Genomic DNA, 15,721 nt, shown 5'->3' with positions numbered 1-15,721 from the left:
TTGGAGCTCCCCCTCCCCCCACACCAAAGGAGGGATGAGGTCATTGATGACGTCAGCCAACATCCTCCTGCCAGTAGGCTGTAGAGAGGGTGCCTTTGCTAAAATGGGAAATTGGAGCAGATTCAAGAGTGTAGGAGTGGCTAGAACACTTGACCCTAACCTCTTTAGCTTTGTTGGGGGTACCTCTCAGAAATTGTTCTGGGTTGCTGGAAAATAAAATAATGCCCACACCATGGACACAGCCACCACATGAGAGGGCAAGAGATCAGTTGGGCAAGACGTCCAGGAGTTAAACCAGGTCTTTGGAGGTGTAGTGATGTTTCTCTGAGGGTGGAAATATTTGTCTCTGGGTTTTATACTTTGCTTGGCTGTGGCTGTTATTCACTGTCACTCACAGAGGCTGTGACACAGCCGAGAACCCAGGCCAGCACACATATTCTCTCGTAAGCCTCCCACCAGGGAAAGAAGAAACACATTAAAGAAAAAAAAAAAAACGCAAGAAAGATTCAGGGAGGGCAGAAAATGCACTTGCACTTCTACCAAGGAATAGAGACTTTAAGTATATATGCTTATGTGTTTAAGTCTGTGGTTAGAATGTCTATTAATATTTATCGATTTCATACCTAGGAGCTTCTGAATTAGAAGTGATTATTAAAGGACTCTTTGCAAATGAAAAATCCGCAGAAGGAACTCAGTTGGTTAAATACATACACAGAAGGGATACGCCTGACCGACTTTCCCAGCTTTAGATGAGAGATTGCTTGGGAAGACAGGAAGAGCTTGTCATTCTTTACACTAATAACTCTGCTGTGTGTCCACATTGATATGTACTGGGGGGTGTGTGTGTGTGCACGTGCCCATGTGTTTCATCAACACTGAACGTATACATTCCCATCTTATAGCTGCTGTATGTCTCCTTAAGCCCCACACTCCTCTCCCCTGTTTTTTCCTCCTGGTATCTTTTCTTCTCCATCCTTTCATTTCATAGACATCGTAATGAGGGTGATGAATAGGAGGAGGATAGCTGTTGGGGTTCCGCTGCCTGCCCACTTCTCTACAGCTCTGTTCCCTTCTCCTGGTCCTCTCACTCACATCCCTGAGCCCTGGCCACTCCTGTCTGGAGATCTGTTGCCCTTTTCCCCAGAGCACATGTTAAAACCCACTCAGCCAGAGTAAACCATGTAAATGGACAAGAAATTCATCTCCTAGATTGGCCAGGATTCCCATGTGACAATTAGAATAAACAGAGACTCCGTCTGTGGAGAGGGAGGGTAACTCCCCAAGGACTCTCTCTTGGAGGGGGATGAGATGGGGACACAGGACAGATGCCATCCAGAAAGCAGAGAGCAGGGAGCCCTCAGAGCCACTCCTGAGGCTCAAAAGGCTCCTGGCATATATGTATTTCACATGTGCTCAGTGCTTTCTGGGCATCTGGGTGTCTGGAGCGGTGAGTCTCCAACTTCATGATGCATCAGATTCTCCTGGGCAGCTTGTTGTAAATGCAGATACCGAGACACCGGGCACCACCCCAGGGATTCTGGTTGGTCAGCCTGGGCTTCTGCATTTTCACAAGCAGCTTCTGAGGATTCCACATCACGTGGTCTTCATCTTCACTTCGAGAAACACTGGAGTCCAGAGGCTTGTGGCTAGAGCCTAGGAAGGGACACCATTTGCAGGAAGTGGCCTTCAACGTTGGCTGCAGGGAGCAGGACCCCATTCGTGCATGTCTGTCTGGCTCCTGCAAGCAGCCACTTGGCAACCCGAAGAAGCATGAGAGTTTCTCAGGGCACTGACGCCAGGGTCAAGAAGTTCATCACTCACTGGCTTCCCTTTCAGCCTTCCCCCTTTCCACCTTGTCCCACGTATGGATTCCTGGAATCCACGATTCATCACTCAGCCTTACCGGGAGGAATGCATGGATGCTGCCTCTGGTCTCTGAGCCAAAGAGAAACGATGCTCCTGATTGGATAGGAGAGAAAACTGGGCTTTATGTGGGAGTATCTGAGTCCTGGCCCCCAGCTTATCCACTCAACAAGTATGTGTTGAGCACTGGAGGATAAGAGGTGGAAGGAAGTGCGGGCAGTTTTGTGATGCTTGGACAGATCTCTTAACTTCAGTGTCTTCATCTGCCATATGCAGATTCCAGTACCCTCTCTACCCAATGGAGTTGTTGCAAGAATAAAATAAGAGAGCTGTGAAAATGCTTTGCAAAATTAAGATGTGACTAGAATTCCTGGAGAAGACTGAATATGAGAAGGGTTTTAATGAGAGTAGCAAGAATATTTGTGGATATGAATTTGTAGGGGACAAGGAAGATGAATTTGTTCAATCAACCACACACTCTTTGGAGAAGCATCTATTGAGCCCAGACAGGGGCAGCAGAAAGCAGAATGGGATACAAACCCTGCCTTCCTGAGTCTCACAGTCTGGCTCGTTGGGTGCATATGGTGGAGGGATGGAGTAGTTTTAGCCGGGGCATTTTACTGCATGCAACAGAAATAATCAAATGAGCTCAAGAAAGGGGCATTTATTCTTGGGAATTCCATGGAATCCAAGACAAAGAAGAATAAGCAGGATTGTTTTGGAAACCCCAGGAGTTTAAAGACCTTACCCCAGGGAGCCAAACTCTTGGTGACTTATCTCTCAAATCCTTCAGTCTGTATTTCAAATTTGCAAATAAATAAACAGAACAATAACCAATGGTGATATATGCTATGAAATAAGTAAATGTTGAATGTTAAATCTGAGGGATGAAAAGGAATCAGATACAGAGAGCCAGGGGGAGAATGTTCTGGGGAGAATGTTCCAGGGAGAAGCAAGGAAAAAGACAAAAACCCTGAGGTTGGAAACAATTAAGTGGCAAGAGAATGGTGAGCAAGGGGTGTGGTACAAGAAGTCAGTGGCCAGGTTATGCAAGGCTGTGGGTCCGCCCTTCAACTGTAATTTAGGAAGTGCCGCGTGACACACATCAGTGGAAAGATGGGCCATTTTCTAAAGTCCCTGGTTAAATTCTTCCCAGCTCCTTCACTGACAAAGCTGCATGGTTCATTCCTAAATCTGGGGGCTCTGTTTCTCTGTCTGTAAATAAGGAGAGCACTAGAGTAGACAATCCCCATTGCTTTCTAGGACCAAATAGGGTCATTCAATCATAGAGTAGGGCAACCAGATATACTGGGTTTCCTGGGACAGTTCCTATGGATGCCACTTGTTTTAGCTTAATTCAGTTACTCACTGCGACCTCTTTTGCTCTCAGCAGCATCCCAGTCTCGATGTTACATTATGAGGTCACTCTATTTCTGGGGCAAGGGAGGTGCATGTGGCTGTGCTGTCAGCAATGGGTTAGGCCCTAAGCCTTGATTCTTGATTCTTGATTCTTGATAGGAATTTCCTTTCTCTGAGCTAGAGGGAAGTTGGTTTTGCAAACTTTTCGAAATGCCCAGGCAAGCTTTGATGGGCAAAAAACACACACACAAGGCACAGTCGGCTCATTCTGCTGAGAAAGATCAGACAATGTAGGTAGAGGCTGGTGACCACATATGGGCCGAGGTTTGGATGGGGTTGGGCTGGTTGGGAGTAATAGCAGCAGTGACAGTGGAAAAATGACAGCAAGTCCTATGAAGTAGACCCATTTTCTGTCTTGGTTCTTAACATCAGCCTACTGGGGTGTGAGATTGGGACTATTTTGGGAACATGCAAAAGGGGGAACCCTAAAACAGAATCCACAGTCCTGCCAAATTCTCATAGTTGTGGATCCCATGGAAATCCATGTGGAAAAAGAAAAAAGTTGTGGAAAAAGAAAAAAGAAAGGTAGACCTTTTTGGTTTAAATCAAGTATACCCGCAGAGGCTAATTGATTGCAGACTTTCTATCTAAGATCTAGTCCTTTGGTGTGTGGGTGAACATAAAGACACACAACTGGAAAAAGCCCCTTTTTTTCATGTTAGGAAAAAAAAAACTCTCAAAAAATAAAATTCTTAAAATCCTAGGAGGCACCCCAGGAGCTTCTAAAGCAAGCTTCTTGAAACCTCAAAAAGGGGTTCCAGACCGCTCTAGGCAAATGGGCTTGCGGGAGGGGGTTAGGCCAGTGGGAGGGGACACAGATTCCACTGAACAACTGGACCAACCAAGGCACTTAGAACTGCTTAGTGTGACTTTGGGAGGCCAAAGCAGGTGGATCATGAGGTCATGAGTTCAAGACCAGTCTGGCCAAGATGGTGAAACCCCGTCTCTACTAAAAATACAAAAACTAACCAGGGATGGTGCGGGGCACCTGTAATCCCAGCTACTCAGGAGGCTGAGGCAGAGAATTGCTTGAACCCGGGAGGCGGAGGTTGCAGTGAACCAAGATCACACCACTGCGTTCCAGCCTGGGAGACAGACCAAGACTGCATCTCAAAACAAAACAAAACAAACAACAAACAAACAAACAAACAAAAAGAACTGCTTAGTATATCTGCAAACCAGGATTCAGTTCTTTGCAGTCTTTCAGTTACCTTATTGGGGGGAGCATCAAAACTACAGAACTTTGTGGGTCTTCAAAAGGGGAATGCCATGGTGCGGCCATTGTGGAAACATATTAGCAGTTCCTTGAAAAGTTAAACATAGCAACTGTTTTCCTCCTTGAGTGGCGGTGGAGGATGGGGATAAGAAAGGTAGACCTGGCCGGGCGCAGTGGCTCACGCCTGTAATCTCAGCACTTTGGAAGGCCGAGGCAGGTGGATTGCTTGAGGTCAGGAGTTTGAGACCAACCTGGCCAATATGGTGAAACCCTGTCTCTACTAAAAATACGAAAAATTAGCGGGGTGTGGTGGCCCACACCTGTAATCCCAACTACTCAGGAGGCTGAGGCAGAGAATCTCTTGAACCCAGGAGGTGGAGGCTGCAGTGAGCTGAGATCGTGCCACTGCACTCCAGCCTGGGTGACAAACTGAGACTCTGTCTCAAAAAAAAAAAAAAAAAAAAAAAAAAAAGAAAGAAAAAAGCAAAAGAAAAAAGAAAGGTAGACCTTTTTGGTTTAAATCAAGTATACCTGCAGAGGCTAATTGATTGCAGACTTTCTATCTATCTAAGATCTAGTCCTTTGGTGTGTGGGTGAACATAAAGACACACAACTGGAAAAAGCCCCTTTTTTTCATGTTAGGAAAAAAAACTCTCAAAAAAATAAAATTCTTTTTTTTTTTTGAGATGGAGTCTCACGCTGTTGCCCAGGCTGGAGTGCAGTGGCGCGATCTCGGCTCACTGCAAGCTCTGCCTCCCGGGTTCCCGCCATTCTCCTGCCTCAGCCTCCTGAGTAGCTGGGACTACAGGCGCCCGCCACCGCGCCCGGCTAATTTTTTTGTATTTTTAGTAGAGACGGGGTTTCACTGTGGTCTCGATCTCCTGACCTTGTGATCCGCCCGCCTCGGCCTCCCAAAGTGCTGGGATTACAGGCTTGAGCCACCGCGCCCGGCCAAAAAAATAAAATTCTTAAACTCCTAGGAGGCACCCCAGGAGCTTCTAAAGCAAGCTTCTTGAAACCTCAAAAAGAGAGGGATGAGAAGGGGCTCAAGGAATGAGTCTTTTCTTTTCTCCTTGTTAGCTTTTTTTGTTTTGATTTGAAGATCCCAGTGTGTGGGAATAATCTCACCGAAGAGCAAAATGAGTAACACTGGGTCAGTTTGTTTACTACACAAACACACTCACACGCATTCATTTATAGAACACTTACTATGGGCTAGGGTGGCAAGGATGCAAAGATGAATAACATAAAAAGCCAGATTACCCTCCTTCCCCCACCCACAAGTTCCCAGTGAAGTGGGAGAGAGACATGTAAACAGTGCTATTCCAAAGGTGAGAGCTCGTGCATGCACACACACACACACACACACACACAGACACACGGCCCTCTAAATAGAGCTACTCTTAACCGTTTGCTCAGAAGCCCTAGTTCCAGAACATTCCCATCCCCTCTTTGTGTATTTGCATATATGACTTTTCGATTGAGGTAAACTTTACATAACATGAAATTAAGCACTTAAAGTGAAGAATTCATTGGCACTTAGTACATTCACCGTGTTGTGCTACCACCACCTCTGTCTAGTTCTGAAACATTTTCATCAATCAGCACAAAGTAACACCCGGCACCTATTAAGCAGTTACTCCCCATTCTTCCCTCCCTGCAGCCCCTGACAAACACCAATCTGCTTCCTGTTTCTATGGATTTATTTATTCTGGATATGTCATATAAATTGAATCATATAATATGTGACCTTCTATGTCAGCCTTCTTTCACCAAGCATTATGTTTTGAGGCTTCATCCACGTAGTAGTAGCATGTTTCAGTACTTTTCATGGCTGAATAATATTCCATTGTTTACTGCAATTTGTTCATCCAATCATCTGTTGATGGACATTTGGGTCGTTTCTACCTACTGGCTAGTAATGAACAGTGCTGCTATGAACATCCATGTACAGATTTTTTTGGATATTTGTTTTGGACATATTCTTTTGGACATATACCTAGGAGTGGATTTGTGGGTCGTATGGTAATCCTATGTTTAACTTTTCAAGAAACTGCTAATATATTTTCCACAATGACTGCACCACGGCATCCCCCTTTTGAAGACCCACAAAGTTCTGTAGTTTCGATGCTCTCCCCATAACGGAAAGACTGCAAAGAACGGAATCCTGGTTTGCAGATACACTAAGCAGTTCTAAGTGCCTTGGTTGGGCCAGTTGGTAAGAACTTGTGTTAATGAGGTTAAGGTCAGGGTTCGATCCCCACACTGACCCATTAGCTGAGCAGTGTGGACGGAGTGAAGAATTGTGTCTTCCTGCCACATGCTCCACCATCGAATCCTGCCCTCTTGCAAAAGCTTGTTAGTGGTCACAGGGGAATGGACCAAGACTGTTTTTATGGTTCCACATAAAAGCGGGGAGAAATCTATCATTTAAGGCCTCCTGAAGGCGCAGCGGGAGGAATTTGCAATCAGATGATTACTTTCTTCCAGTCCTGGTGTCACCTGGTTTCTGCGGGCCTCTTAAGTAAATTGCTTAACCCTGTGCAGAGCCTCAGTTTCCTTATCCCTAAAATGGGAATAATAATCCTCACTCATAAGACATAAGAATGTATAGAAAAGCACTCTGCATGCAGTTTTTGTTTGGTTCTTTTTTTTTTTTTCGAGACAGAGTTTTGCTTTTGTTGCCCAGGCTGGAGTGCAATGGTACAATCTCAGCTCTCCACAACCTCCACCTCCCAGGTTCAAGCGATTCTCCTGCCTCAGCCTTCCCAGTAGCTGGGATTACAGGCATGCACCATCATGCCCGGCTAATTTTGTATTTTTAGTAGAGACAGGGTTTCTCCATGTTGGTCAGGCTGGTCTCGAACTCCTGACCTCAGGTGATCCGCTTGCCTTGGCCTCCCAATTGCTGGGAGCCACCGCACCCGGCCTTTGCTTGGTTCTTACGGGTTTCCTGTAAGAAGGTGAAGGGTGGGCAGCCTCATTCTTCCTTGCAGCACCCCACTGGCTTCTGCAATCTGTTCTTTGCTGCTCTCCGGAGGTTGACGGAGCTGGAATGGTGGCGCCCTGTTGACCAGAGGGTTGCTGGCTGTTTTAAATTGTCCTATTTGCATGGAATGAAGCTTGCTATGGTAACAAGGTCTGGTGGCTAGAATCCAGGGCCCCAGTGAAAAATGCAAAGCCTGTGGTCTGGGAGAGAAAGAGGAGCTGGAAAGGGTATATCAACGTCAGGTTACCTCAGTTCTTCTGTGAAGAGGGGATGGGTAAACTGAGGCAGCAGGGCTCCCCTCTTTGGTCCCAGTAGAAGCAAGGGAAGAAGCCCCATCGACGCCTTCCTTCTTATCTCTCAACCTCATCTCTGTCCCCGCTAATATTCAGCTAAGAAGCTTAGGAGCTGGTTAAGGCTGCTCCTGCACCTGGGTGCACACACAGGGGTAGGGCCGTGGGGAGGCAGGAGCACGAGCGGCCCACGCCGAGGAAGGTTGGCTCCCTCCGGGGGTGGGCAGCGCAGGTCTGGCCGGCGGGTGGGGGTTGGAGAGTGAGAGGCACGCGGGGCACCAGCTCAGCTCCTCTCTGGGGATTTCGTACTCGCAGTTTAAGGAACCAGCGGAGCACCAACTCCACTTGTGAGCTGGCGCAAGCGTCCCCCTCCCCTGGAGATCCACCCCTGCTCCCCTCTGAGGCCCCCTTCCAAGTACCCTCTCTTCCGAGCACCCAGCGCCTCCCCAACCCTAGCACTGCGCGGGGCACCAGTTCTTCAGGGCGGGGGCTGCCCCACCGCTCCAGGGAGGGGACAGAGGGCCGGCCTCGGTCCAGGCGACCCCCGCCCCTCGCCAGGGGCGCCACCTTGGCCCCCTCCCGGCTGCAGCCCGCCGCCCCCGCCCCCCAGGGGGGTGTGTCTCCTAAGCAGGGGGGCGCGGGAGGCCAAGGGTGCCCCCAGCCGCCGACCCAGACCCCCTCCCGAGCGGGCGGCGAATGGTAGGCTCCACTGAAAGAGTGCCTGGCGGCGCGCGGTGTCCTTCTCCGAGCAGCTCTCGGCGCCCGCCCGCCGGGGTCTCGGCGATCGCTGCTCCTCCTCCTCCTTCTCCTCCTCCTTTTTCTCCTCCTCCTTCTCCCCCCGCCGCCTCGCCACCGCCGCGGCTCGGGCTGAAGGCGCCGCTGTCATTCCTGCGCCGGAGGAGCCGGCGCTGCCGGTGCTTGGGGGTCGGGGCGCGGGCGAGCCGGGCCGCGGGGGACCCAACAGGTAGAGCCGGGGGTGCCCGGCCGCGCGCCCCCAGCGCATCATGCAGCTCTTTGTCACCTCTCTCGCCCCCAGGCCAAAATCCTGAGCATGATGGAAGACAATAAGCAGCTCGCGCTCCGCATCGATGGGGCGGTCCAGTCGGCCAGCCAGGAGGTGACCAACCTGCGAGCCGAACTCACGGCCACCAACCGGAGACTGGCGGAACTGAGCGGCGGCGGCGGCCCCGGCCAGGGCCCGGGAGCCGCGGCCAGCGCCTCGGCGGCGGGGGACTCGGCGGCGACGAACATGGAGAACCCCCAGCTCGGAGCGCAAGGTAGGATCGCCCCAGCGCCCAGGGCGGAGGAAGGCGAGCGGCGCACGCCCGGCCTCGGAGGTGGCCGGGGACCCGGGGTCCCCCACGCCCGGGGCGAAATCGCTTTGCATTCTAGCTTGTAACCCTTTCCGTCCGGTGGTGGCCACCGTTGCTCCCCGGCTGGGAGTTGCAGGCTGCTGTCATTCACGAAAACCCGGGCACAGTGTGCACGGGGTCACACGGTCACACCGGCCCCGGCCAGCCTGAGCGAGGCGCAGCCTGCAGGTCCCTTCCGGCGATAGAAAGTGCCCTTTCCATGGCACCAGCCCCCAGCTCCGTGGCAAACTTTTCATGCAGAGGCCTTTTCCCCATCCCCCGCAGGGGTGAATGGCACGGTTCCCCCCACTTCCTTAGGCGCCTTCCTTTGCGATGACTCTTTCCCAAAGAGAACTCCGGCTCTGCCGCCCGTGGTTGGGATAGAGGATTGGACTGCTGTGCACTTTTCTCCGTGGATGCCAAATCCCTTGGCTCAGTTGCATCTGGACTTTATTTTCCTCTCATTTGAGGTCTCGCAGGCATTGGAATCTATGGATGCAACAGTAGATGCTCAGCTCAGCAGGGAGTTTGAATTTCTGAAAATATAAACACCGAGAGCACTTTCCAGGGGGATATTGTAGACCTCAAAGATTGAGCGGTAGAGAAATGAAGGCTTAGGGTGGTGGGCTGCAGGGAGCCCCTGTTTGAAGGGACTCTGCAGTTTAGAGAAGAGGAAGAAAAAGACAGTTGGTGTGTGTTCACATTGACAAAGATTAAGCTCTGAACCCCCCTGCAAGACGTAAAGGAGGATGAGGCATCCCTAAAATGTACTGTTTGGTTTCTGTGACTTGGAAAGTAAAAGGGTAAGCAGGCTTTGGGGGATTTTTTTTTTCTTTTTCCCTAATTGCCTTTTGAGAAACAGTATCACTGGTTATTAATATCATTTGAATTGCAAATTAAACTGCTGAAATCCAGAACAGGACAGAAAAAAAATCTCCAGTCCATGAGGGCCACTTGTCTAAATATGTCACTTGAAGTACAGGGTACCAAATTGCTCAGTGGCTCAAAATGATTTTCTGGTTCTGTTGTCATTTCAAGAGCTTCTCTTGAGTGTTGAGAGAGTCTGTTTGCCTAAGACTCTGGTTCTCTCCATCAGTCTCTGTTTCCACCTTATCTTCCTGGGAAGGTGTGCGTTCTTTGATGTGAGATGTGACGCCTGCCCGTGTGCAGTTTTATGTCGAATTCCAAGTCGGATCTTAACTTGGTACTCCCGGAGCCTGTCGGAAGTCTTAGGAATTGGGGGGAGTACTTTGGTAAGGAAGTAGCCATGACGTAATGGTGAGAAGGTGTTGTGGTCCTAGTGCTTGCTGCAAGCTTGACATGTGGTTATTCTTGTCATCCCTTGCGATGTCATTGTGTGTGAAAGAACATTCTCCACTGGAACCTGTGCAAAAAAAAAAAAAAAAAAAAGGAAGAAAAAAGAAAGAAAGGCAGACTGCAAGGTAATGCTTCACTTTTTATAGGCAGAGGCTCTGCTAACATTAAAGAAATAGCTAAGAACTGGCATTTTGCTAAGAATCAAAAGCTGTATAGTAAAGGACACTGAACAATGCTCATTTATTTCCCACCGTCTGCCCCCTTCTCAGCGAAGGAAAAGTTAAATGGCTTTTTATCTGAGTCCTGGGTCTGGTTGTAGACTGGGCAAGCTAAGGCAGTCATCGCAGTGCTGATATACACATGCTCAACTTGGAAACTGACATACTTACGGATGGTTAAATTGTTGTAGTGGAACAACAGGGGGCTATTTCCTTGTTCTTTTTTCCTACACAAATGCACAGGGCTGTGGAAATGAAAATGGCTTTTGGATTTCTTGCATATCCTTAAAAACACATAAAACCAGCAGCTCCCATATGCTCTCGGGACCGTGCCTGCCCATGTCAGTGACTGTCTGTGGGTGGTAGGATGAAGGGTGGTCTTGATTTCTCCTCTTTGTACATTGGTATGTCTCCAAATCTTTACTAGGGGCACTTTGTGATTTTTATAATCAGAAAATAAAATGTTAAAAGGTTTAAACTCTACTTGATTGTTGGCCGCATAACCGTCTAAATTGATGTGCATTTAAACAGATGTGATGGTTGAAAAGAAAATAACCCCCCCCATATAAGTTCAGTGGGGTATCATTTACTTGTCTGTAGCAACAGTACATGATGCATTATTTAGCCTCTGTAAGTTTTGGGGATTTTTTTTTTTTTTTGATGGAGGCGGGAGTTGTTTTGGTTTGTTTTTGTTTTTTTTTCATAGCCTGTGGCAGCATCCTGCTAGCACAGAAATCCCCTGCAGAGGTGGTCTGGTAGTTTATTTTGCCATTGCTTTCATTATCCTAAAAAGAAGCCTTGAGTTCTCACACAAGTTAATTTTAAAGTGTAATTGATTGGATTCCACTTGCTTCTTCTTAATACACCTCCAGGGAGGCTCCCAGAGGCTCAACTCCTCCGGGTTTCTGACTGTTCTTCCAGATTAGTCTGTGTTTTCATTTTGTCTGTGTTGGTGCAATTCAATGGGCTCAGACCCTAAGAGTATTTAAGTGCTATTGAGTTATCAATTTTCAAATCAAGGTTTTGAGTAAAAGGAGTATCTTTGCATTTCAAAATGCAACGGTGTAAGTCATCTTTTAACGAAAGGGCATTATGCACATATTAAATGCATGCTAATGTACTTTTAATAATATTAGTAGAAATGGTTTTGGGAAAGAGTCACCTTTTGCTTCCTCTGCCAAGAGATTGTTAGATTCATTTTCAAATGTTTTTGGTTTTGTTGTTTTAATTATTTTTTTAAATGAATGAAGCAAGCTCATCAATCCATCATTGGCTGTTTTGTTCCAGGGATGACAACTGGCAGTAGGTAGGTTGGTATCCCCTTTTGATGAAGAAAACTTGGGTTTTCCTAGCGGGTTAATGCAGTGTGTCATTTAAACAAAATATTAACTTGGTTGGTAGCCCCTGTGAGCTGGCATGGTTGCTATGTAACAGAATCTAGAAAGTGAACTGCTGAAAATCTGGGCTTTCGGCACTTCGGAGGATATTCTTTCGGAATCTGTGTTAAAAGAACTCCTGGCAGCCAGCCCATCTTGTCTCTCCCTCCTGCAACTGAGTTGGATAATCCCTAATGAGAATGCTGGCATACAGTGCAGAGGGCGTCCGTGCAGGATGGCACATTTCAGAGCTCCAGAGGCTGCCTTTTGGGTTGGTGGGGTCACGACAGCCTTTGACAGGTGGACAGAAGGAGGCTTGGAAAGAACAGAGCCAAGCATTTGTTCCAATTCGTCTTGTTGTTGGTAGCCAGAGAAGGGATTTGTTTAAAGTAACATTTCTAAGCTGTTTTCCTCAGCATAACATCTCTGGGAAAATGTGTTTAAAATGCTTGCTGTTCTTTGAGGGGAAAATGTGGCAGTTTGTTTCTCTGAAAATGTTTTATCTGATGAATGACTAATATTAGATTCAATTGGTTGCTTTGCTATGCATAGAATAAAACAATTAAGTGCTACCATACCCAATTCAAATAGGTGTTAACTGTATATAACAAAATACTTAATGTCCAGTAGGGTGTATGCCTACTGTCATTAGTTTCTTTTTTAAAGAAATAATTGTATTTGTATTCCTATGCAAGTGAATGTGCTGATAGCATCTTTCTTTGGTGTTGAGGACTCCCTGCCTACTGCATTTGTTAGAATGGGATGGAGGAAAGTGTCAGTTTTCTGTACCTTTGTACATTTCCATAAATACATGCAAGTTTTTATTTTTCTCTCCAGGCATTAAAATAGGCTGTTACTTAAGGTCTGACAGCTCTTATCTACCATTACTACAACACTGGAAACTCTTTCGTGAAGTATAAATTACCTTTGGAGTGAATTGAATGTGTGAGTAGTCTGCGGAGACGCTAGACACTGTCGCTTTGCAAAATAAGTTCTGTCTTCTGGCATCCCCTTCTCAATTCATTCTGCCTCTGCTCTTGTTTTCCTAAGCAGACTTTTATCTTTTTTGAGAAAGAGAATTTTAAAATGGCAGAGAGGATGGAACAAAATGTTGGGGAATCTCGGACCTTCTGTTAGCTTGCCCCTAAGTTACAGAGCTCATCGAGTAGCCTGTGCCTTGGTTTTCCAGCCACATCAAGGGGCTGAAATAAGTGTGTCTTTTCCTAACCTGGTAGGCTGTCGTGGGATGGGGATTCAGACTTCTCCCTGAAAATTATCATGCGTGGTCACAAAGAGATTACTTACAGATCAGTACAGTGTGATTGAAATTACTTATTGATTGGGGATTATTTACTATCTTTCCATTGTCTTTGGAAAATGCCTTCAAAGGACCTCTTAAGTCAAGTCTCTGGTTCTGGTTAATTTCATGCTTCCAGCGTGCGCTTCATTATTTTTAGTGGTTTTCCAACACCTCTTTGATGTACCCCAGAAGTCTGAGCTGACCTGACTTGTCTAATGGGAGCCTGGTCACATATCTTCCCAGGGTAAGGCGTGAGAGGCCGTCTCCATCCCTTCACCCTGTTACTCCCCAAGAAGACTGTTGGCACTTTTTAGGAATCCTCTAGGGTTATAATGTGTGACTTCCTGGCTGCCAGTGAGTTTGTAGCAGATGGGCTTGGCAGGTGGCAAGAGCTCATTGGAACTTTGCCTGCTCACTGTGCACATCATATGGGGCCCAGAAGGTCAAGCTTGGGATTTGGCCACATTCACTGCATGTTTTCTTTATGTATTATATATCTATATATTCATTCCTGGGCTGTGTAGATAAGGACAGTGAAATCAACATGAACTCCTCTGTTCTTTCCATACCTTAATGGTTTGACTGAAATTGGTCCCTGACTTCTTACCTACCGCCATATATCAGGCAAGAGCAGAACTCGTTCTGCCTGCTGAGCCCAGAGAATGGGTTTTTAAGTGATGTTGCATGTGGAAATAGGTCTCAGTGTTTGGGCTGCGTATTAGGGTGAGTAGCACACAATATGGCAGGAGTGTCACCGCCAGCAGTCATTGCCCTGCCTTGGTGCCCTGAATTGCAGGCATAGGGGGTTCAGGCAGAATCATTTAGGAAAGGATATCTTCCCCGAAGCCAACAGAGTGGCCATCCACAGGAGCAGATCACACCTGATGATTCATAGCAGCTAAGAGTTCTGCTGACCCCTGTCACCACCCTCTAGTTCCCCTGATACCACCCCCTAGTTCCCCTGCCAGTCCCATCTCAGTTGTGGAGAAGCTGGAAGATCAGGGAAAGGAATGCCTTCTTCCGCCCCGTTTGGTTGCACGACACCAGAACATTCTTGCTTGTTTGATGCAACCTCGATCTAAGTGGTAGAGGCGAGGTTGTGCTCTGTGGGCCTTCCTGCTACCCCCTTGGAGTCCTAGGCTGCTGGAAACCTGAAAGAAGCTGAACGTAGTTTTAATGAGTTTGGCAAGAACAACTGTTTGAGCAGGTGGCTGCTGTGTGGTACGAGATCATTGGTGCTAAATTTATTCTGCTGGCTTTGTGGACTGGGTCCTGCCAGACCCTTGGGTCAGGCTTCCGAAAGGTCCCTGCCCCTTTACTCTCTGATGAGTTGAAACCTCAGCACAGGAGCTCAGATGGAGCTTGGAACAGGCAGTCCTGCAAGCAAAGAGCCCCAGGGCCTCTGCCCACTTCTCTGGTCAGGCTGGAGAGGGGAGAGAAGTTGGGGAGAGGAAGTGTCCTGCCCAGCTCCCTTCTCCTCTGTCCTCTTCCACCACCGCAAGCGCTGTGGTACCTTTGTGGGGATGTAAAGGCCTTCTGTTCCCAGTATTGCCTCTGCTCTACAGATTGTGTGAAGTAATGAGTCATTAAGAACAGAGCACCCTTTTAAAGAAGCTGATATTCTCCACTCATCTTTGCATACCTCATTATTATTATTCTCAGAACTTATGTTTTGGGTACGCCACAAGACGCTGGGGATTCTGGGACTGTCTTGAAGCATGTAGTATTTTTCCCTTTGGTCAAGGTGAATAGTTTAATGTAGCAGTAAATGAGAACTGGTTTCATTACTTTGGTCAAACTTTTTAATAAATAATAATATGCACTTACAATATATCAACTACTCTGGCAAGTGCTTAACATACATTATTGAATCCTGAGGCCAGTGAGGTGACAACTGCAGCTGGCCCCCACCCAGCACAGTCAAAAATCTGTGTATAACTTTTGACTCCCGCAATACTTAACTCCTAGTAGCCTACTATTGACTGGAAGCCTTATGATAACATAACATAGCATAATATAAACAGTTAACAGATAACATAAGCAGTTGACTTACACATATTTTTATGCCCTATGTATTATGTATTTTATAATTAAGTAGAGAAATCAAGTAAGCTAGAGAAAACAAAATATTAAGAAAATCAAAAGGAAGAGAAAATATATTTGCTATTCATTAAGCAGAAGTAGATCATCATAAAGGTCTTCATCCTCATCATCTTCATGTTGAGGAGAAGGAGGAAGAGGAAGGGTTGGTCTTGCTGTCTCAGGGGTGCCAGAGGTGGAAGAAAATTCACATACAAGTGGACCTGCACAATTCAGACCTATGTGGTTCAAGGTCAACTATATAATGCCTGTTTTTCAAAAGAGGAGACTGAGTCTCAGAG

At 47.2% G+C, this 15,721-nt stretch overlaps 1 protein-coding gene across 4 annotated transcripts in view; it reads left to right on the top strand.

Annotated features, from left to right (window-relative positions):
• KAZN (kazrin, periplakin interacting protein) overlaps positions 1–15,721 on the top strand; it is a 1,227,887-nt gene that overhangs the window by 702,444 nt on the left and 509,722 nt on the right. For 3 of the 4 annotated variants that reach the window (XM_005544737.5, XM_065529708.2, XM_065529714.2), the window contains exon 3: positions 8,814–9,054. In XM_005544737.5, coding sequence (XP_005544794.2) covers positions 8,814–9,054 — 241 coding nt within the window. Of the gene's footprint in view, positions 1–8,661; positions 8,692–8,813; positions 9,055–15,721 lie in introns of those variants that run through there. The other variant, XM_065529711.1, reaches the window with a different exon arrangement.

Source organism: Macaca fascicularis, chromosome 1 (assembly GCF_037993035.2).
Source record: "Macaca fascicularis isolate 582-1 chromosome 1, T2T-MFA8v1.1".
NCBI lineage: Eukaryota > Metazoa > Chordata > Mammalia > Primates > Cercopithecidae > Macaca > Macaca fascicularis.
Note: the sequence above shows the minus strand (reverse complement) of the source record. Positions and strands in the feature narration are given on the sequence as shown.